Genomic DNA, 24,265 nt, shown 5'->3' with positions numbered 1-24,265 from the left:
TTTTATTGGGAATAGAGATTATTTAGGAATTGGGCGGGAAGTTAAAATTTCAGGATTTTGTTATTAAATATAGTATAGATAGATTGTGCAAAGGGAATTGTATTACACTATTTTATAATTTTAGAATAGAATTTTTACCCAGAATTATTGTACGAATGGGAAAGTAGAAATCAATATATTTTATTGGGAATAGAGATTATTTAGGAATTGGGCGGGAAGTTAAAATTTCAGGATTTTGTTATTATATATAGTATACATAGATTGTGCAAAGGGAATTGTATTACATTATTTTATAATTTTAGAATAGAATTTTTACCCAGAATTATTGTACGAATGTGAAAGTAGAAATCAATATATTTTATTGGGAATAGAGATTATTTAGAAATTGGGCGGGAAGTTAAAATTTCAGGATTTTGTTATTATATATAGTATAGATTGTGCAAAGGGAATTTTATTACATTATTTTATAATTTTAGAATAGAATTTTTACCCAGAATTATTGTGAGAATGGGAAAGTAGAAATCAGTATATTTTATTGGGAATAGAGATTATTTAGGAATTGGGCGTGAAGTTAAAATTTTAGGATTTTGTTATTATATATAGTATAGATTGTGCAAAGGGAATTGTATTACACTATTTTATAATTTTAGAATAGAATTTTTATCCAAATTTATTGTACGAATTAGAAAGTAGAAATCAATATATTTTATTGGGAATAGAGATTATTTAGGAATTGGGCGGGAAGTTAAAATTTCAGGATTTTGTTATTATATATAGTATAGATAGATTGTGCAAAGGGAATTGTATTACACTATTTTATAATTTTAGAATAGAATTTTTACCCAGAATTATTGTACGAATGGGAAAGTAGAAATCAATATATTTTATTGGGAATAGAGATTATTTAGGAATTGGGCGGGAAGTTAAAATTTCAGGATTTTGTTATTATATATAGTATAGATAGATAGATTGTGCAAAGGGAATTGTATTACACTATTTTATAATTTTAGAATAGAATTTTTACCCAAAATTATTGTACGAATGGGAAAGTAGAAATCAATATATTTTATTGGAATAGAGATTATTTAGGAATTGGGCGGGAAGTTAAAATTTTAGGATTTTGTTATTATATCTACTATATAACTATAACTATATAATAAGAGCCCAAGAGAGTTAGGCCTATAATGGGTAGAAAAAATGGCGGTCACAGATTTTAATCAAATGAATGGCTCAGATTGATTAAAAAATTGATAAGATTTAAATTTTACACTAAAATTTCCTAAAATACCCATACACCGTTACTAACTCCGTTAAAATTTTAAGAATTGCCGTTAGTTACCGTTAACTTACTCATTGATTTCAATAAAAAAAAAAAAAGGTCTTAGGTTCGAACCTCATCCCAATCAAAGTTGACATAATTAGTACTCTATTTTACTCTTATTAAATTATATAAATAATAATTTAGTAGCTACAACAAAAAATTATAGATATGCATTTCTTTAATTTAGAATTATGTGTCCACAATGCCTTTATTCAAAAAAGAATTATTCATTATCAATAAATTAAATAAGAGAAATAATTGTATTAGTTATATTGTCTTTATTTTTCTACAATATAAAAATTCTTTATATTCAAATTTATTAATTGATTATATTCGCTACATTGTCCTTACAATGTCTTAATTTAGTGAAAAAAATTATTCATTATCAATAAATTAATTAAGAGAAATATTTTCATTAGTTATATTGTCTTTATTTTTCTCAAATGTAAATATTTTTACATTCAAATTCATCAATTGATTATATTCACTATATTATCTATTATCTTTTTTGTGCACTATTTTTCTAATTAAATATCAAAGTTATAATACAAAATAATGTTATATATTTATTTACCAAGTATTTTATTAATACCATGAAAAAATTAAAAAATATATAATTAATAAAGCCAACTATATTAACTACTTGAGAGATTTTGTGACAAAGAGAGTATTCAAATCACACAACAAATTGAAGTGAGAACTACCTTGCAATGTCCTTGTTTGACAATCAGCAGTTAGCGGATTATATTAGCGGATTTGACCAACGAATTTATTTAATTTTTTTTTTTTGAATGCGAATTTATTTAATTATTAACATTGGGTATAAAAAAATGACCGCCAAATTATTAAATCAAATGAATGGTTCAAATTGTTCAGGTTTTGATTTTTTTAAAAGTTTTTCTAATTTATCCTTAATAATATGATTATCCATTTAACTTTTCCGTTAGATACCGTTAATTCACCGTTAGTCTAATTCTAATATTAACGTCTAATATAGAATTATAATTACATCATTAATCTAATTCTAATATTAAAGTCTTAATAGAACTTAACCACAAATCCTAATGTCGAAATATCCTCAAACAATATTAGTATATATTTAATATTTTATGCCCTAATTTTTATTTGTTCTCCCTTATGTCCCGTATTTGGTTTCAACCATACCTATACAATTATTTTATTGACAATTATAATCAATCTTGACTATATTATCTTGCATTTGTAAACTTAGAATTACCTATTTAACCCGCACGGACTTAGCTCAATGGTTTAGTGGGCAGTATTTGGGAGAAGAGACCAAGGTTTGAACCTCGGCGGCGGCAGTGCGGGAATTATGTCTAAAGTGGGCAGATTCCTTGTTCGCACCGGCATTTGGTCATGTCTGCTGAACCATTGAGTCACCGTGATTTACAACTTCCCACAATGCTCTGTCGGGTGTGGGGGGCCCTTGGGGTTGGGGACTCAACCTTTGGGAGAAGAATTACCTATTTAAATACGCAAATTCAACCTTCAATTATCTATGCATTAACAATTTTAATATAATCTTGCCTTAATATACTTTAAAGTACTTATTTAAAAAAAAAAAACAATGGGCATTATCCCAATCGTGCAATGCGCGTAAAAAACTAGTATAGTATAGATTGTGCAAAGAGAATTGTATTACACTATTTTATAATTTTAGAATAGAATTTTTACCCAGATTTATTGTACGAATGGGAAAGTAGAAATCAATATATTTTATTGGGAATAGAGATTATTTAGGAATTGGGCGGGAAGTTAAAATTTCAGGATTTTGTTATTATATATAGTATAGATAGATAGATTGTGCAAAGGGAATTGTATTACACTATTTTATAATTTTAGAATAGAATTTTTACCCAGATTTATTGTAAGAATGGGAAAGTAGAAATCAATATATTTTATTGGGAATAGAGATTGTTTAGGAATTGGGCGGGAAGTTAAAATTTTAGGATTTTGTTATTATATATAGTATAGAAGTATAGATAGATTGTGCAAAGGGAATTGTATTACACTATTATATAATTTTAGAATAGAATTTTTACCCAGAATTATTGTACGAATGGGAAAATAGAAATCAATATATTTTATTGGGAATATAGATTATTTAGGAATTGGGCGGGAAGTTAAAATTTCAGGATTTTGTTATTATATATAGTATAGATAGTATAGATTGTGCAAAGGGAATTGTATCACACTATTTCATAACCTTAACTTATTATGTATTATTTTGCATGAATCATATTACCATTATATTTAATTACCCTAAAAATGGTAATGGGATTAAATAATAAAAATGTATTATTTTGCACGAATCTTATTACCAGTATTATTATATTATAACATGAGTTAATAACCAAAATAGTCAGTTGATTATAGCAAAATTATCAATTTAGTCCTTAACTATTATTATTGTCTAATTAAGTCCTCAACTATGAAAACCTTACTCAATTTAGTTCAGCATCAAAATTCCACCCATAAGCGGTTAAATTTGAAGGTAAAAAGATAATTTCAGTCGTTATTTATTAAACTTTTCCTTTTTCGCATCCGGAGCCTGTGCCAACATGCACGCACACCTTTAATTTGTTCTTCGATAAATTAGCATTGTCGCTAGACCAAAGGAAGAACATCTATCGACAGAAGCATCATCGTGACTGGAGCAACGACAATCACCAACCTCCATCGTCGCTTCCACCCCTTGATGAGCTTCAACATGTATGTAAGAATTCCATCTTGAGCTCTCGACAGATCGCTGGAGGTGACGCACATAATCAGGGACTCAGGGTGAACAGGGTCTTCATAGCCCGGAGGCTATCGCATGAAGACAGTTTCTGACAAGTGCCCATTCAGGAAGGCATTGTGGATATCTAGTTGACGAAGAGTCCATCCCTGCGAGACTGCAAGACAAAGCAACATGCGTATTGTAGTCGGTTTGACTACATGACTAAAAGTATCAAAGAAGTCCTCGCCGGCTACCTGATTGAACCCTTTGGCAACCAAGCGAGCTTTATACCGTTCAACAGACCCATCAGCTTACGCTTGGTGCGATATACCCATTTGCAGCCGATGATATTCATACCAGGTTTGGCTGGGGTGAGGCACCATGTGTTTTTGTGTAAGAGGGCGTTGAATTCTTGATCCATGGCGTCATGCCATTGGGGATGTCCAATCGCCTAGGTGTAGCAAGTGGGATCCACAGAGGTTGTTAGAGCATAAAACTGCTCGCCTGTCCCTCGTGTCATGTGGTGTAAGCGCATGACGTGGCCCCGGTCATGTGGCTGAGCCCGGGCGCCACATCGTGTTCCCGGGACAGCTGTAGGTTGGTCCTGGATAGCCAACGGTTGCTCCTGGACCGCTAAAGGAACCTCATTGAGTGGCGGAGTAGGTGGTTCATACGAGATTATAGATCCAGAAGCCCATGGGACTTGTGGTTGCAAAACATGAGTGGTCACTTGGTCTTGTGGGCCTGTAGCAAAAGGAAAGACAGATTCGTCAAACCAGACATGCCTACAGATAAAGGTCTTTCCAGTGATTGGGTCCATGCATCGGTAACCCCTATAGGATGTAGGATAGCCTAGGAAGACACATGGTGCAGAGCGGTATTCTATCTTATGGCGATTGTAGGGTCGTAGATAGGGATAACACATGCACCCAAACACACGGAAGAAAGTGTATGGTGGAGATTTTTGGTAGACAGACTCATAGGGACTGATAAAATTCAATGTTGAAGAGGGTAGACAATTAATGAGATACGTGGCAGTCTCAAACGCATAATCCCAATATTTCAAGGGAACTAAACTTTCAGCTAATAGAGCCAAACCGGTTTCGGCGATGTGTCAGTTTCGGCGCTCAACACGGCCGTTTTGCTCATGTGTATAGGCACAAGATTGCTTATGCACAATGCCAAGTGATTGGAAAATGGTATGCAAACGACGGTATTCACCCCCTAGATCGGGCTGTATAGACTTGATAGAACGCAAAAATTGACGTTCTACCATCACACGAAAAGACTCAAAAGTTTTATAAATGTCTGATTTTAACCGTAAGGGATAAAACCAGCAAAAACGTGAATGATGCTTCACAAACAGGACAAAATAACGAAAACCCCCGGTAGAAACAACGAGTGTCGGGCCCCAAATGTCCGTGTACAATAAATCTAGTACATTATTACTAGAAGAAATAACCCTATTTAATGGGAAACGGGACGACTTCCCAAGCTGGCACGAAGAACACAACTGAGACGAACTTGATTTTTGTGGAGTGACCGGACAATTCTGTAAGACACGGTTCTGTACTCGCGCATGAGGGTAGCCAAGCCTACGATGCCAAATATCTGACGACGCACGAGCACTTATGTACGCAACACGTGACCGAGACAATGATAACTTGTACAATCTCCCCGTGCTAGGACCCTTAAGGAACACTGCTTTGGTTTGACAATCCTTCACAACAAAATGATCACGGTGAAATTCAAAGAATACGTTGTTATCGGCAGTAAAACAATTAACAGATAATAAGGGAATTGAAAGATCAGGTACATGCAAAATATTAGATAAACGGAGCGGTCTAGACACGAAATACAATGACGCATGACCAATACTGGAAATTCCTAAATCTAACCCGTTGCCCACACGCAAAACATCACCGCTGGTGTAGGATTCAGAATGAGCCATCATCGCCGGGTCCGACGTGGCATGGGATGACGCCCCGGTGTCCGGGAACCACGCATCCGCGTGACTGCCACCTCCTCGCCGGGAACTGCCGCATGGGCCTGCGGCGGCGGATGGCTGGAATAGCGCTTGTGGCAGTAAACCGCCGTGTGACCGTGCGATCTGCAAATCTGGCAGCGGGGAACTCCACCGCCGCGTCCTCTACCCTGGCCGCCGCGTCCATGTCCTCTACCCTAACCGAAGCCACCGCCACGCCCGCCACCTCCGGACTCGTGGTTCTTTTTGTAGCCTCGGCCGGCTGTCATCGCCGTATGGGAGCCACTGGCGAGAGCGAACTAGTCTGCCCATATGAACTCCTGTGCTTGGAGGAAATCTGAGAGCTGAGGGATGGAGACCGGTGTTCCGGCTGCTGCAAGGGAGGACGCCACGGCATGAAACTCCGGGTGGAGGTCGCGGAACACGTACACATTTTGTTCATCTAACGAGACTGGGCGGTCGGCCACGCTAGATCCTCCACCAAGAGTTGGCTCGGCCGAGGTATTCACCGGGGTGGTGTCATCTTGCCAGAGAGACTAGAACTGAGCGAGGAGGTTCAGACACCGTGCCCGCGTCGACGACTACAGAGCCGTCGTGATGGAGGTCCATACCTTGCTGGAGGTGCTAAGGCCGACGACGAGGTATATGACCTCGTCGGACAAGGATGAGATGAGCAGCGAAATGATCGATTTGATCCTATTGAACCCATAGGGTATACGCCGAATTCGCCGTGGTGGTTGAAGCTGTGCCGCCTCACTGGTGGCCGGAGTGGTGACCACCACCGGAAGGCACGGGGTGTCACTGCCTACGTAGCCCAACAAGCCTTGCCCACGAAGGAATGGGATCAGCTGTGTGCGCCAGAATAGGAAATTTTTTGTGGTAAGTTTCATCGACACAAAATGGTATGCCATGGACAGGGTATTCGGGGTGGCCGGTGACGTTACGGTGGCGGCGGTGATCGTTCGTTCGCTGGAGTTAGCAGACATGGTTGGGGGGTGGGGAGAGAGAGAGAGAGAGAGAGAGAGAGAGAGAGAGAGAGAGAGAGAGAGAGAGAGAGAGAGAGAGAGAGAGAGAGAGAAAGGATCACCTGAGCTAACTGATACCAGATGAGTGAATGTTTTGCGTTGATTGTCAATCTCAGAGATTACAGATATACAATAGATACCAAAGACTAGCCTAACTATCCCTATACATTAGCTAGTAGTTGTAGACTAAATCAAAAGCTATCTACACACTAATATAATGTTACAATTAAATGTACAAGGGATAATATGACTAACACCTAAGTCAAGACCAATAGACATAATTAAGTCTTTCAATTGTACGTTAAGTCTTCTGCGAGTTTAAAAATATTTGGCTGTTCTACTGCGATTTAATTATGGTCTATTGGTCTTGACTTAGGTGTTAGTCATATTATCCCTTGTACATTTAATTGTAACATTATATTAGTGTGTAGATAGCTTTTGATTTAGTCTACAACTACTAGCTAATGTATAGGGATAGCAATTGTAAGTGCGGCATGAAGAATTGCTTATGGTTCACGGTGCGAAATGACACTTTAGCATTATTATTATTATTATTATTATTATGAATTCAAAATAGGGTTTTACCAGCAAGCAACTATGTTCAGTGTTCATTGCCAATTAACCCCAAGATGCATCTAGTTAAGAAATTTTCAAGAGAATAAATATAGCATTATCCATAATTAGTTTTTCCAAAACGTTTCCAAATAGGTTATTGGTACCAAAACCTAAGACACATTAACTCAAATAAACTTTGGCATGTATGCAATAAAAGGTAACCAAAAGTAACAAGTGGTCAGACATCCAGCCTCATCTTGGCACAAAAATATAAATCTCAGCCTAGTTTAGTCATTCAGGGGTTTGCAGTGTATTCTCCAAATAACAATGCCAAACCTTCATATAAGAAACAAATTATGATTGTAACGAGGAGGCAGTTGGAGAGTTGAACACCTGTATTTGATCACGAATTAGAATTATAAGTGAGAGAAGTCTTGATCATCTTCAATGCCGGTGGGCTCCTTCTGCCACTATTGTGAATATCTCTATCTTCATCAAGGGGTGAACTGGCAGGTATAACTTGACTTGTAAAGAGTATTGGGTGTACCAATAAGGCATCATCAAGGTTGCTATTGCAGGCACCTTTCTTATCAGATTATTCATACAGCATGGATTATTGTCTTCGCAAGAATCCCATTGCCTGGTACACATTATTGAGAGTAACATTTGCAACATCTGATGCTTTTCTAGCACCCTTGGCCAAAACTTCATCCAAATAAGTAGTATCTGACATTATTTCCTCATAACGAACCTGCAAATTAGAAAATCAAGTGAATGACGGCTTTATAACGGCAGGGGTTTCAAGAACAAACCGTTCTTTAGGTAATGATTGTTGGAGATTTATATAGATTGGGTACTTAAAACTTCAGACATGGTTACCAGGAACTTAAATAATATTTTGGTTACCAGGAACTTAAATAATATTTTGGTTACCAGCAAATCCTCTCATGTAAATCTACTAGTGAAGGGCTACTGATGAGATGATATAAAATCTGCTGATGAAGATTCCTAATAAGGTCTTCTCATGAAGATTTGCCGGTGCATGTTTACTAATACATCTCTGCTAGACTAGTTTTATTATATTTATTAATATAATAAATTCTTGACCAATTTTACAAATGTTTAATCTGTAATAATTTAATTATTACATTTAAATTATTTTCTTTATGGGAGGTTGGTAATGGAAGTTTTAAAACTTCACCGAACCACCCATGATTTCCATGTTTGAGGATGGTTTTATATTGCCATTGTATGACTATAGTATAAGTTGAAGAAAATTGAGATATTTTCCTAACTTTTCTCCTTTTGTTGAATTATCCCATTGCAACCCAAGTAATTTGTCAACTTTTTGTATCTTACAAGTTTTATCTGAAACTCAGGTTGCTTATAAAGGGCGATTAAAAACTTGTAGGAAAGTGTATCTATACACCACTCAAGTTCTTGATTCTTTTGTTTCCCTGTATTTCCTCTACACCTAGAACAATGATTCAGTACATAGAAACATGTAACTCTGCAACACCAACCTAGTTATACTAAGCAACTGTAAAACAAAAAGTGTTGGTGTGATTCATAAGCTAGCAACTCTAAGATGCAAAAGTATAAACCTGGATAGGATGTAGATGTGCAACTAAAGCATCTGTAAGCAAGGGTTTAAATGTTCCCCAATTCATATTTTGGCATTCCTCTGCAACCTCCTGTAATAAAAATTATTATGAATTACATATTGTAATCAAGCTCCAAGAATGCAAAAGCTGTTTAGGCAATTGGAAAATATACTTTCTAAATCAATTTACCATTGTGAAAGAATATAAGGTAACATGAGCACACAATAAGTTGATTACTGGTATTAGTGGAAGAAAATAAATTCTTTTTCCAATTTAGTTCACCTCCATTTCATCCCAATTGGCCACTTTTAATTGCACAACTTTTGAGGCAACTGGTCAAAAATTAATTCCTAAAACATTATGCAGTTGAAGTAAAACTAGACACCAAACAAGGGAATATGTGGGAAAGAAAGCTGCAAATTGCATCATTTTCAAGAAAACATTCCACAGAAAGTGACTAAAATGAGAACAAGTGCATTTTACAAGGGACTAATATGATTTATTTAAATTTAAAGTTCCAGAGAAAAATAGGCAATTAAATTTTGAGGTATATAGCTGCAGCATATTTAAAAAGCTTGTCCCATCACCTGTTTTGTCTTGCCTGAAACAAGCTGATAAATAGAAAGAAGGTTGTTGCATTCCGGTCTTTCAGGATTGTCAAATTCCAAGCTGAACAACATGAGACAAGTAAAAGGCAGAAGACATTATATAATCCATTTAGGGGGCAAAAAGATTTGTTAATAAATATTTGAAGCAAGTCTAATTTTTTTTTTTCTGGAATTCATTTGACATACAAAATAGGGAATACTAACCCACTTAATGCGTCAGTCTTGCATCGTTTTATCTTATTTGCTATTACCTACAAAAGAAACAATAAGCTAAGCACAAATAAATGAAAATGGGAATTTGGTAATTCAAGTGCTAATATCAATGCCACGAAAAATTTGAATGAACACTTTCAGCTTCTTTCTGTTTCAAGCAGCTTATTTCATTTAAGTAATTACATGAATAATGCATTAAAGGAAAAGATTTGGTTAGACCACGAGGTGCCCTGAGTAGACTCTAATTACAGGAGGCAACATTAAGCCCGTACCATACTACTAATCCCCGTTCACACCGGGCCCGCCCAATTAAGGGGCAAAGTGCTGGCCATATTGGTTTTTCCATACAAGAGGGGGTTTTGAACTCTTGACCTCCCCTTAAGGATGAGAGTGCACGGCCACTCATATCAATCAAGCTGTGGTTAAATTAAAGGAAAAGATAGCATCCAATCATCTGTCAACCAAAGTTGAATGACAACCATTTCTTATTTCTTTAACAGTAATAATTGATTAATGCAGAGAGTATACCAGGATCAGGTACCACCAAACTTATTCAACACATTGTTTGCCATGTTCAAGAATCAAGATTATAACTGTATTATCTAATTTTTATTTTTGGATAAGTTTGCAATGTCCAAACTTATACAACCAGAAATGTTTGGAAAATCCCACAAATGAAAGCTGATAATGAAAACAAAACAATGAAACTCACATCTTTTGGATCAAGCAAGTTGATACGAGATTGATCAGAAGGTGCTGACTTCGACATCTAAGAATAAAATCAATTAATAAATCAGAAATTAAAGTTGTCACTAGATTACTAGAAAATACTATTTAATTCAATACATAAGGTATATAAGACCACTGGGAAAGAATGACCTCCTAAGGTTTTTGAAAATACACCAAAGAGTTTTTAAAATGCTCTCCACTTACAGGTTTAGTTATTGGTATATGCCAAATCATCTATTATTTTCATCTTAGTAGCCATATGGTTACCCCATCTTGTAATTTCACATATAGATAAAATGTTATTTACAGAATGTACACTAGCCTGAGAAGAATACAGTTTTAGAAATACACAATCTTTTCAAGGGTGATGCCTCATCATGCTCACCATGAATCCGAGTGACTTGTAAATGAAAATTTAAACATATCAAGGCTACACTAATACATTTTATAGACCAATCCAAACCCATGTCAACCGAGGAAAGATATTTAGAGCTAAAAAGAAAGTTCAGAATGTATAAATAACAATGCTCTGCCTATACTCTGTTAATGACTTAATGGGTAGTTATCCTGGTTACTATGGAAAATTTAAGACAGTAGAGGAAGTAAGAAGAGTTTATTCAAATTTAAACCTTTGATAAGCCATCAGTAAGAGACATTATTCGAGCTCCAGCAGGTGGAATGAGTGGTTCAGGTACCTACATGGATGAAACTAATCTTGTAATAGTTGTGCCAATTATGAATGCGTTCTATAATAAGGAGAACTAGAAAGTTTAATAAAAAAGAATCTACCTTAAATATTGGACCACCTCGCCTGTTGCACGGGAAAAATCATCAATTTCCAATTACATCCAAGAGAAAAAGTGAACTTTTCAATAAGTGATATATAGATTAATGATTAAAGCCATCTTAAGTTGAATTCAATTTGGTAGGTCAACCAAATGAAACCCAAAAGGTAATAACTATCAAGTGGGACAAAACAAGCCACTATACAAAGCCCAAAATCAGCTCATTAGGTCATTTAATAATTATGTACACAGAACCCACATCAACCTCAAGTCAATTTCTTTTGCATTTCCATTTTATGTCCCACATTTACAATCCCCCACCCCACCCCCGCTCCTTTTTCCCCAGCACATTTGATTTGGCTCAAACCCCTCCTTGCATAACTCCACCTTTCTCCATGTCCATTAAACTCTCTCCCCTCTCCCTCTCCCTTTCTTCCCTTTTTCTTTGCCTTCTCACTTTCTTTTCTGCCATTCCATTTTGTCTCCCTCATAATCATCATACATTCATACACCAGATCTAGTCTTTGCCAGCAGCCAGCCTGCAAGCATGGCCATCCACTGCCAGATCTCTAACTCTTTTTCCCTTAAATATGGTCAGATTTGGTGTTGTGTGGGGTTAAAAGAGATTTGGACCAAATAGAGCCAGATCAGCTAACTTATGCTGATCAAATACATACTATTCAAGCTAAGCTCTGCTTGTGTATTTGTCAAACAGAGCTCAAACATAAGATATTCAGTTTTAGCTCCGCTTGGCTTGTTTAAATCTGTGTTTTTGTTCAAGGATGTGAAGGAATGTGTTTGCTTACCCTCCCAATTTCTTCCACTTTCTTCCTCCATACAAATTGTTAACACGTTCTGCAAGCTCTCGTGTCAATTCAAGATGTTGCTTCTGATCCTCTCCTACAGGGACAAGATCAGACTGCAGATAATGGTTTGAATTATGAGAATCATGTATCTTTAGATATACTCAATATATAAGTTAAGATGAGTCATGAGTGATGTCTTTAGCAACACAATAACACTTCAGCAATTTTTTTTTAATTTTTTTTTTTTTGTGAGAATAAAATAGCAAAAGAAAGAAAGAAAGAAAGAAACTAGTGCAATGGAAAAGATGGACCAATAATCCAATTTGAAATCAACTTTCTGATTCATCCATATAATATAACATATATTCCACGATGTTGCAAGTAGGGAGGCAAATAACCTGGTACAGAAGAATATCAGAAGCCATTAGCACAGGATAGGTTAGAAGGGCAACCCCAACATTTTCATCCCCCTGCACACAAAATAAACTACAATTGTCACAAGAGCTATCTAGAAGAAAAAATCAAACATCAGGAAAAAATAAAATTGTAAGAGCAATTATTTCAATGAATGGAATGTTGCAGCAAATGGATTACAAGCTTCCCAAGCACAAACCAGAGCTGCCCTACATGGCATGAAATACTAGAAAAGATACCACATGTTGGCCACTTTATTGATGTTCAATACCCCTTGGCACAAGTACATGAATCTTCAAATTCAGAAAAAGCATTATGTGCTACATTCCATGTCAATACCTAGATACCACGAAAGAGATTCTAGAGGTGCAAACTTGGATGGTTTTTTTTACAACTGTGGAGCAAATATTAAATAAAAGAAGGAACAGGAACATAAGAAGCAGGAGATTTATTAACTGGAGAAATGTATATGATTGGGTCCTTCAACTATCAGCCCACAGTGGGGGTTTCAGATAAGATTATAAGAAGTCTGTTGGGCATGTTGCCTAGTCCTCTGACTACTTCATCTGAGAGGAAAGAATATCTTCAAGTGCAAATTGCAGTTGACATGCTAATTTCGAGAAGGTTACTGAGTTTAATACAATTTTTGGGCCTAGAGCTTTTGTTTCAACTGTCATGCAGTCTGTTGGGCCAGATTTTTTGTTTTAACTGTCATGCAGTGTGGAGAAGAATTTCTAAACCAATAATACAGTTCATTGTATACATGCAAATATATTAATATTTTAGATAAAAGGGCATAATATAATCACATCTATACAATCCCAGCCAACACCTTTTTGTTGTGTACAAAAGAACAGGATATATGAAACTAAAGGTTTTGGAATATGAGAAAAATAAAATGGATTGGATGTTCACAGATTCTAGAAAAGCATGAAGCTCCTCCATTTGTCTTATACGGGATAAGAAAATTGACGGAAGACTTTAGAAGCTCTAGAAAATTAGATTCACATCTAGATGGGCAGAAGTTATTAAAATCAGATGCCAAGACACAGGAATTTGAGATGATTAAGAAGACATAAAAGAGATTAGAGAAGCATACAACAACGACGCACCGCCTTTCGTGATTTCTCTTTAAATTGAATCATTTTATTGAGCCAACCAATGGGTGTGGCAGCACTCAAAAGCCACATCAATTCTACATGAGCAGCAACATGAGACTGTACAAAGACTGAGGCCTGTGCACAGAGAGACCTAAGTCAGAGCCAAATGTTTGAATATTGTGGCAGCTAAACGCACAGGAAATATGGGCTTCCAAATTCTTAGAAAGCAGAAAAACCAACCTTAGAAGGGTCCACACCACATGCCAAATAAAGAGCTGCTGTGTCTTTTGTTGCTTTTAGTAATTGTGGTGCATCATATGGCAAAGTTATCTGCAAAGTCATCAATAAATCTGAAACACAAGTATCTCTACTGAGCTTAGTCAAGATTATTTAAAATTAAATTTAAAAGAAGAAGAAGCTAAACTAAACTACTAGTATCATTATTATTATGGAGGAGAGATTCTCTAATGGAAAAAAAAAATATTATTACAAATAAGATGGAAGAACTCTACTCAACGCAAGACTTTTAGCAACTTCCCCAGGGTAAATTTCTAATTATAGAAATAAAGAAATAAATGAAAACAACCTTTTAGAGAGAAGTTGAAAGGAGCTAGATTCTGTAAAAATATGTAAAAGGCTTAAAGGAGCATGATTCTATAAAAATATGTAATTCAAATTTTCAAAGTAAAAGTTTCTCTTTTTTCCACAACTACTTAACTAGTTTCCTTTCTCCCTCTTAAAGAAGGAATAACACACCTCATGCCCAAGCCCTATGTGTGGGTACCACAGGAAGGGACGAAGGGTAGAAGCATAGTTACATACACGTGCTAATGAACTATGCATATGCAAGGACTATTTATAACCTTACAGAAATTTTAGTACCAACACTTCTCACACAAAATTCAAACACTCAGCTAGCCCTGGTTTTACTTTGTTGAATGAAACTTCAAGTTATTGTAACCAGGATCTTTATGAGCCCAAATTGGACATGTAAATACTTCTTAATAATCCAACATCATTACTTCATTAGAGGAGATAAATTTCAGCATAACTATGTCCATCGACTCCATCTATTACAACATTGATTTCAACAATTCAACATAAACCAGTTCAAAACCTAATCAAGGCAGAAAGATTAATAGCAGCAATTTCATAATTCTTCCATATAAATTGTAGATATCTCACTTCTGGAATTGTGAAACAGTGAAAGAAATGTTATTCCACAAAAAATGGAAAAAAGATGCAGTAACAATGTAAATAAGAACATGGTCAACTAATTAAGCATACCGCATGAAGGTCTACAATGAAGAAGAAAGTGTCATACTTATCCTGCATAGAGCAAATTTTAGGACAAGAGATCAAAAGTAGTAAGCAAACATTACGTTTAAAAGATTTAAGGAAAAATGTTTCAATAGTTTCAATAAAATGAAACAGCAGTTATATCCATGTAATCAATCCTCCAAAATTTTATGGCAGATAAGCAGATTCAATCCATTGAATGGAACAAGCATCTCCACTTCCATTCAATTCATCTTTCTACATATACCTCATCATTAGTATACACACTTATACATGCTACAGATGATATTAGTTATTAAAAGAGATTTGAAGCACATCGTCCTCTACTCCTCTCAACTCTCAAGACAAACAAGGCATCACCAACATTACATAACAAGTCACCAACTGATCACTCACAAGAACTTGAAGTCTGCTACAATAAACAGCCATGTACAACTAAAAATAATGTACTCAACAAGGCTAATTGAACATCATTGACCAGATGATCATGACCAGAAGAAAGCAGATGAGGAACACAAATAATTTTGGAGGAGCATTTAGTAACAACTACTATTAAATGAATTCATTATATTGAAGCAACTAAAATCCTTAGAATAGGAAATGAACAACCCATGTGTAGGTCCCAACAGGATTGCAATTAAGCTTTAGTTAAGTGGATTCGGTAGATCCAAAAATACGCAATCCATTCAAATGGAAATATAATTTGAACTCAAGACACGTAAGCTTAGAAAACTAGAAACTCAAATTTAGAGTATTAAGCATTATGAGTAATCATAATCACGAATTTTATCTATACATACATTATACATACATGATATGTGTGTGTATAAACAGCTCTACAAATGAACTCAAAGAAAATAAACAAATTAGGAGCAAATGCATAAAAGTTATACATTATTTTTTTTGTGCAAATAAATAACTCCATCTAATAATCATTGACTATAAAATTATCTGGCATGTTAGTGACAAACCTGCAACTGAATCCAATTTTTAATGGCACCAAGATAATTCCCAAGGTGTATAGATCCCGTTGGCTGTACACCAGAGACTATTCTCTTCCTATTACAATTAGCAAAATAAAACTAGAATTACTAAATAATTAGGATTTTAATGACTGCAAATCATCATTTTCCAATATTTCCATGTTCAATCACATGTTAATATTTTAATTAAATATATAACGATGAAGTCCCATGCTCAACAACGATAGGCATTAACTACTAATCTCTTTACACAAAAGTTTCAGTTATATTAACTTCCTCAATGCCACAGAAAGCAGAGGTAACACCATATTAACTTTGAGTGGGGTCAACTTCATATTTTCCTTCAACTTAGAGTAGCGCCATGAAGAAAAGGAATGTTTAAAATAACAATAAACTCAATAAACCAAATCAAGAGAAGCTCAATGACCTGAAAGATATAGAATAGATTTTCATTTTCCTTTTTTGTTTAATTTCTCAAGCCAAATCCACACTCTAATTATTAGCAACAATCTTTTATGTGCTCTGTATCAATTAAACTTCAGTGTTTTTTTTTTTTTTTTTTTTAAGTTCTAACTTGACAAAACTGCCAATAATTGCAAACTAGATTGTTAGCTTGGACGCCCTGGCAATAGCCATTAAACTTGAGGAAAATATAATGTTAAAGTAATTCTAAATACTTTTCATTAAACTTCATATATCCGTAGAAAAAATTCAAAATGTCATTACTTTACAGAGGTCGGAGGATTCTCGAAAACCGAAGGTTCGGAGACGGCAACGCTGCAACGGCACCGGAAACTTTGAGCACGAATCTGAGGAATTAATCGTGGCCCCCTTAACCTGCTCCAGAAATACCCGATTTTACACAAATACGCAATGATATATAAACAGAAATAAGTAAATAAAAATAGACATTACACTGAAGAAGCGAAGCAAGGAGCAGTATTGTTGAGGATAAGGAGATGGGAGAGAAGAGAGCGTCCCATTGATGCTGTGGCCTGTGAGCTCGACAAACTTAGGTGGCAAATTTGAACCCGTAATTTGTATCTTATCGGGTTTGGGTTAACGGATTTTAGATATAACTGAAGCCATTTAAAGCCCAACTAGTTGAACCGGGCAAAAAATAAAATAAAATTGGAGGATTAAAATAAAATAACGAAAAAGACAAACCTCCGAATTCAGGAGTTCGATGCTGGCCTTTAGAGAGCTCTATTTGGACTTCTTCAAACTCTATACCATTTGCCCACACAGTTCAACATTAATTTTTACACAAATTAAACCAAAAAAGTGATATGATTCGAACAAAAAATGGAAATTAAATCCTCCAAGGCTGCTAGATTGTGGAGTTATAGCAAGAGGGAAGAGGAGAATCTTAGTTGCAGAAAATGAGAAGAGCCCGAGAAGGCTGGGACATACGATCAACATACAGTTTCAACGTCATCTCTTCTCTCTCAGCTAGATCCCTCTCCGGCGGCGGACGGCGATAACTGACTCGGAGATTTGGATATTTTGAAATTGTGGCGTTCGATTGCGGGAACGACGGACGAGTATAGCAACCCGCAACCTGACTTTTGTGTTTTGAGCAATGGTGAGAGTGTGAGACCCATCGCAAATTATGCCTTGGACCCAGGTCCACAATGTATTGTGGACACGAGTTCAAAACGACGTCGTTTTCAGGAAAAATGCGTCATTTCAGTTTTTAAAAAAATTAATTCTATTTCGGCGTTAATGGCGTTATTAGTTTGTGTCATTATGAATGTACAGTTATGGAATTATGAATGTAAGTTATAAAATTATGAACACAGAGCTCTAATATTATGAACTTACAATTATGAACATATAGTGATGAAATTATGAACATAGAGCTCTAAAATTGTGAACATGGAGTTTCGAAAATTATGAATTTACAGTTATTGAATTATGAATGTACAGTTACGGAATTATGAATGTATAGTTATGCAATTATGAATGTATAGTTATGGAATTATGAATGTACAGTTATGGAATTATGAACACAGAGCTCTGACATTATGAACTTACAATATGAACATATAGTGATAAAATTATGAACATAGAGCTCTAAAATTGTGAACATAGAGTTTCAAAAATTATGAATTTACAGTTATTGAATTATGAATGTACAATTACGGAATTATGAATGTACAGTTAAGCAATTATGAATATACAGTTATGCAATTTGAACACAGAGCTCTAACATTATAAACTTACAATTATGAACATATAGTGATAAAATTATGAACATATACTCCTATTACAAAGTGATCTAAAATTTAAAAAGAAAAAAAAAAAAAGTGGAAGAAAACGGTGTCACTACGTTACCGTGTCCAGCATGCATACTGGACATGGGTCCATAGCATAACGATTGGAGACCCATTGATGTGATGGTTGTCTGTAAAATAATATTTTCAGTCAAAAATACTCTCTCCGACTCATTTTATGTGTTCAGTTAAGAGGTTTGATTAGAGTTATTTATAATTTAAAGAAATAAAGGTCAAATAGGCCATCGAACTACACATCAAATTTTAATTAGGCCATCCAACTCAAAAAAGCAACAAACAGGTCCCTGAACGTTACAAATTCAAGCAATTGAACCTAAAGTGACTTGCTGAACAGGTAAATAGATGACGTGGCGGTTATTAAATTATTTTTATTTTAAAAACTTATTTTAATAATTCTTAAATAATAAAAGTTTTGAAAACAAAACAAACAAAAAAACCAAAAAAAAAAAAAGGGAAAACGTCGAAAATTTACATCAAACAAAAAAAATTCGTCGTTCTCCTACAGTTTGCCGTTAACAATGGAGCTTCCTTTTCCGGTGATGGAGACGGATCAACGGCAACGAAGGCACGCCGCTATGGACCGTCGTGTTCTGCAAATCGTCAGCCGGATGGTTCGACGCGGCTGAGTGCGGGCAGATGGCGGCGGTGTTGGCGTTGGCGTTAGTCGAGGCGGAGCTGGGTTTATTTTTCCCGGTTACGACTCTTCTGCTGTCTTCCTTCTCAGACGACGCCGGCAACCATTCTCGGCTATTCGTCGCTGCTCCGCTGGATTAGGCCGGTGGCGATGTCGGCGGTGAAAATGAGGGTGATGCTGACTGCTGAGATCAAGATTGCAGTAACATATAAGAGACAGCCGAAGAAGAAGGGGAGTGGGTCGCCGGTGGTTTTTCCTTTCCTTTTTTTTTTTTTTTTTTTTTTTAGTTTTTTTATTTAAAAATTATTAAAATAAATTTTTAAAATAAAAATTAATTTGATAACTGCCATGTCATCTAATTATTGGGTCAACAGGTCACTTTAGATTGAATTGCTTGAATTTGCGCCGTTGAGGGACCTAATTGTAGCTTTTTTGAGTCGGATGGCCTAATTGCAATTTAGTTTGTAGTTCGATGGCCTATTTGACCCTTATTCCTAATTTAAAATTAGTAAGTAAAATTTATATAGTTAAAAAGTAATATATTACGTCGAGTTTAAAAATTAAAATATTATACATTATATTTTAGAAAATTGTAATTTATGCACATTCATAATATGCCAATGAGTAAATATCCAAAATTGTCACTCGACTATAGCTAAATTCACAAATTGGTCATCGACTTTCAATTTCAACCAATTAAGTCCTTAACTTTGCAATATTGACACGATTTGGTCCTCCATCTATTTGATCGTTTGTTGACCACGATTTTTGAGGATATATATGTAGTTTCACGTGCAAAGCTCAAGAGAACGCTCTTGGAGGTGACATCGTTGTTTCGGATGGGAAGTGCTTCTCCGCTTGCTGCTTGGGGATCACGAGTGGGTTCAGCTTAGAGAGCGCTCTTGGAGGTGACAACGTCGTTTTGGAGGGGGGAAGTGCTTCTCTGCTTGCTGCTTGGGGATCCCGAGCCGGTTCAGCTTGCCTACATCGCTTGGAGTCACGGCTTTCTCGAAGAACCAGTCCAGAGACTTCGGCGATCTATCTATCAAAAACTATAATCTCTCCGGCATGGGGTGCAGTGCCGGCAGTGGATTCAAATGTAACAGTGCGCTCTAGAAATGCAACCGGAACCTTAAAAAATCGGCGATGGACCATGAAATTACATATATATCCTAAAAAAAACACAGTCAACAAACGGTCAAATAGACAAAGGACCAAATTGTGTTAAAATTGCAAAGTTAAGGACTTAATTGGTTGAAATTAAAAGTCGAGGACCAATTTGTGAATTTAGCTATAGTCGATGGACCATATTGGGTATTTACTCTATGTCAATTATCAATGTTACTCCTGAATTATAAGTGATGTAAATATTGCTCCTCAATTTTCAAAATGATAGTTATAATGTCCTCTCATAGTGTAATGTTGCCCCTTAATTTTTAAAACGGTACAAATATTGCCCCTCTCATACAGTACGAGAGGGGCAATATATGTACCGTTTTGAAAATTGAATGGAAATATTTACATCACTAATAATTCAAATGTAACATTAATAAGTAACAAATTATGAATGAGCATAAATTATAATTTTCCTTTATATTTTAATTTGACAAAATTGTCATCATTTTATTACAATTCTTTTAGTGTCCCGTCATAACTAATGAAAGAAAGTCATTTCATTTTTAAAAAAATTTAAATTTTTTTTTAGTACTATTGACTCTATTACATTGTAGTCAATATGACTTAAAAACACAAAGAATTAACACCGCTTTTACTAAGGCTCAACCTCATGACTTCCCATATGAAAGAATTACTACATGCCATCTGAGCACAAAGTGCCTGGCAAAAAAATAATTAATTAAAGTAAATATCATCACAATATAATCATACCATATTTAATAGTAATTATACATTAATTTTAATCCAAATTTATTGGCTCACGGGCTTAAATTATTTTCTTTTTTTCTCATTGTAAACAAAAATGATATTGCAATAATTAATTTATGATATTTATCAAATTGTACCTTTTTAAATATAAAATTTTCGCATGTTTAGGGGTTAAAAAATATTTTAAAATTATTTTTTATTAGTAAGTATTTTTATTTTTTAAAAATATTTTCCAACGAACTAAACACCCCATAGTCTCCCATCAAAAACTGATGAAGAAAAGTCATTTCATTAAGAAAATTAAAATTAATTATATTTATTTGTAACTGTATATTAATTTCATTTTGAAATCATTGGTTCACATATTTGAATTATTTTTTTTAATTATTATAAACAAAAATGATATTGTACTAATTAATTTATGATTTATCAAATTATATTTTTAAAAATATAAGATTTCTTATGAGGAGTTAAAATAATATTTTTAAATTATTTTTATTAGTAATTATTTTATTTTAAATACTTATAACATCTTTTAATATTAGGCTCAAACATTCACGTGCATAAAAATGTTTAGTTAGACTAATATATTCAAAAGATAGAGTCTAATAATGAAAATTAGAGTGTGTTTACCAGGGCCGTTCCAATAAAAATTGGGGTCCTGTGCAATATCATAATTTGGGTCCCTTTTTTTCAAGTAATTTCTATATATAATAATAGTTGTTCAAAAAATTGTGTCAAAAATTTAAAATATAAATATTATATAAAAAATATATCTAAAATTTTCATTAAAAAGTGACATGCGTCATGCACATTTAGACGCAAAATCATCCACCAAACTTTATATCAACTTCTTCCAAAATCTCTAAACAATTTTAGTTGTTTGCAAATGTATCAAATCAATTCACAATTAGGCTTGCACTGAATTCGTTGATCGAGATAGGGTTAGGGTTCGAAGCTTTGATAGACAGAGAAGAACAGGAAGCTGGTGAGAGAAAGGAATCCTTCAATAGTTTGAGACAAATTACGGTCCACACAGCTGTGTAGACCACTGTCTAAAATATCGTCGTGAATATTATGAGTAAAAATAATGTACATTATGTTTTAGAATAATGTAATTACGTGTTAGAATAATGTATATTATGTGTTAAAATAATGTACATTACGTGTTAGAATAATGAAACATCTGGGTAATATAATGTACGTTATGTTCTAAAATAATGTACATTATGTTTTAGAATAATGTACATTATGAGTTATAAAAAATATATGTTACAACGGGACGTGCGAAAAAATTAAAAAAAAAAAAAACGATGTCGTTTTTTGATCGTGGTCCACACAAAAATTATTCTTTATTCGATAAGTGGATTGTCAATTTGTTGGCAAATTATTGTGCGGACCATGGTCCACACAATGTTATGTGGACCATAATAAAAAGTACATTTTTAATATACTAAATGTACATTATTTTTGTACTGAATGTACATTATATAAAATAATGTACACTCAGAACAAAAATAATGTATATCCCCTGAATATAATGTACATTATTTTTGTACTGAATGTACATTATTTTTGTATTAAATGTACATTATTTTACATTAGACAAAATATAGTCCATACAACTTGTGTGGATCAAATAATGATTGCAATTTGTTGGAAGACTTCGAATCCACTAATCCCATTATATAAACTGTATACGTATTACATATAATTTATTTCAAAAAAACATATTACATATAATTATGAACCTATCCAATATCTATACATATTACATATAATTTTTTTTTTTTAATATGGGGCCCCCAAAATTTGGGGGCCCTGTGCAAAGGCCCTGGGCAGACTTGCCCAGGGCCGGCCCTGGTGTTTACTAATTGAATAAATGAAGAAGAATCACTATTCTAAATGAGTTGAAAATATTGATTTGTGACAGTTAAATCAACAAAACAACTTCAAAATTAAACATTGTATACAAGGATGTTTTTCAAAATTTGTAAAAATTTGACCTTATTATATTATCATACTTTAATATTATACTAGTCTTTTCTATGCGCGATGCGCAAAAACATATGCCCAATATTTATATTTTTTTAATATAACTAACAAATCACTACTAATTAAAATCTATTTTAAATTAAATTTATTTATTATAATAATTCAATATATGGTGGATGCATTTGCGTACAATGTGTGGCTGCATGGGTTTTTCTTATTTTCACTCCCCTTTTATTTAGATAGTGTGTGGATGAAATGAAAAGCTATTGTTTTAATTCCTCAGATATCTACAGTATATAAGGAGGCAAGCCGTTTGTGTCCAAATTCACAAAACAGGAAATACTTTCCTTTTCTTTCTTCTTCTCTTGTTTGTCTACAAAATCTGAGCAATAGTGAGGTTCGACTACGTGATTGCTAGTGCAAGCTATCCGTAGTAGGTCTGTGTAACCTGTCGAAAGCGTGCCAGGGTTCTAATTGCACCGTTACCGAACAAATAACGCTTTTAAGGTAGTGTTATTATAATAAGGCACAGATTTTTCTTTCTACCATACACCCATAGTGTCCGTGCTTCTTAAAAGGCTTCCAGATCGTGCGTTGACGTTGTACTTTTCCCCAACAGTTAAAAGTGTTATTGTGCAACAGTCAACCTTTAGTGTTATGACACCTTTTGTCATACCCGATCTATCAAAATTACTGCGCTTGATGGAAAAAATTACAGTGGGTGGGCTCAAAGAATGCATATTCTCTTTGAACAATTAAAGTTGGTTTACGTGCTATATTCAGTTGCACCTGAACCTACTCCAACTATGTTCTCTCTCTTTGGTGCTACAAAAGCTAACCATGAATCTGATTACACTCCGGGTGAAGGATCGAGAGAAAGTAGTCCTGAAATAGATTACATTTCGGGTTAAGAACCGGGTGTAACTCTGATGCAGTTTAGAAATGACAATGCGGCAGCCAGAGGATACCTTCTGTCACAAATGAATGACGATTTGTTTAACATCTATGTCAAACAAGACTCGACAAAAGTCATTTGGAATCACTGTAAGAAAAGTACGTTGCAAATGAAACTGAAAATCAAAGTGTCAGAACTGTCTACAACAAAAGGAGTAGAAAAATCAAGAAGTTCAAAGGAAGGTGTTTTGCATGCAGAAAGCAAGGACACCGAGCACATCAGTGCTACCATCACAAGGGCAAAACTAGCAAAAGTCAATCTAACAGAGCAAGATGAGTATTCAGTCTCTTTAAATAAATAGTTATTTTGAGTAACTATATTTTCTCTAGTTCTA

The 24,265-nt window shown here is 34.6% G+C and overlaps 2 protein-coding genes across 2 annotated transcripts in view; both read right to left on the bottom strand.

Moving 5' to 3' along the window:
* Positions 1-17,688, bottom strand: part of LOC109166692 (glutathione S-transferase T1-like) — a 30,570-nt gene extending 12,882 nt beyond the window's left edge. The window contains exon 1 of the mRNA XM_019315585.1: positions 17,540-17,688. Coding sequence (XP_019171130.1) covers positions 17,540-17,604 — 65 coding nt within the window. The 5' untranslated portion in view covers positions 17,605-17,688. The remainder of the gene's footprint in view (positions 1-17,539) is intronic.
* On the bottom strand, positions 7,724-17,388 carry LOC109166690 (tryptophan--tRNA ligase, chloroplastic/mitochondrial-like). Its single transcript, XM_019315581.1, has 16 exons — positions 17,334-17,388; positions 17,082-17,161; positions 16,893-17,003; positions 16,155-16,242; positions 15,172-15,213; positions 14,125-14,214; positions 13,897-14,019; positions 12,769-12,840; positions 12,371-12,483; positions 11,569-11,590; positions 11,409-11,474; positions 10,763-10,819; positions 10,042-10,088; positions 9,817-9,898; positions 9,230-9,319; positions 7,724-8,376 (listed from the first exon to the last, which is right to left on the bottom strand). The coding sequence occupies exons 2-16, from the start codon at positions 17,147-17,149 to the stop codon at positions 8,239-8,241; spliced, it is 1,209 nt and encodes a 402-aa protein (XP_019171126.1). The 5' UTR covers positions 17,150-17,161; positions 17,334-17,388; the 3' UTR covers positions 7,724-8,238.
* Positions 17,689-24,265: the final 6,577 nt, after the last annotated feature.

The sequence above is a fragment of the Ipomoea nil genome, unplaced genomic scaffold (genome assembly GCF_001879475.1).
Source record: "Ipomoea nil cultivar Tokyo-kokei standard unplaced genomic scaffold, Asagao_1.1 scaffold3104, whole genome shotgun sequence".
Taxonomy (NCBI): Eukaryota; Viridiplantae; Streptophyta; class Magnoliopsida; order Solanales; family Convolvulaceae; genus Ipomoea; species Ipomoea nil.
This window is presented reverse-complemented; position numbering and strand designations above follow the sequence as displayed.

What these genes read in the sequence shown, in the direction of transcription:
- LOC109166690 (XM_019315581.1), bottom strand. Translation starts at nt 17,149, where the DNA reads ATGGGACGCTCTCTTCTCTCCCATCTCCTTATCCTCAACAATACTGCT. An exon ending in AAGAGAAATCACGAAAGGCG is followed by an intron (nt 12,841 to 13,896) that starts GTGCGTCGTTGT and finishes TTTTGTGTGCAG; the next exon opens with GGGGATGAAAATGTTGGGGT. An exon ending in CTGATATTCTTCTGTACCAG is followed by an intron (nt 12,484 to 12,768) that starts GTTATTTGCCTC and finishes CATTATCTGCAG; the next exon opens with TCTGATCTTGTCCCTGTAGG.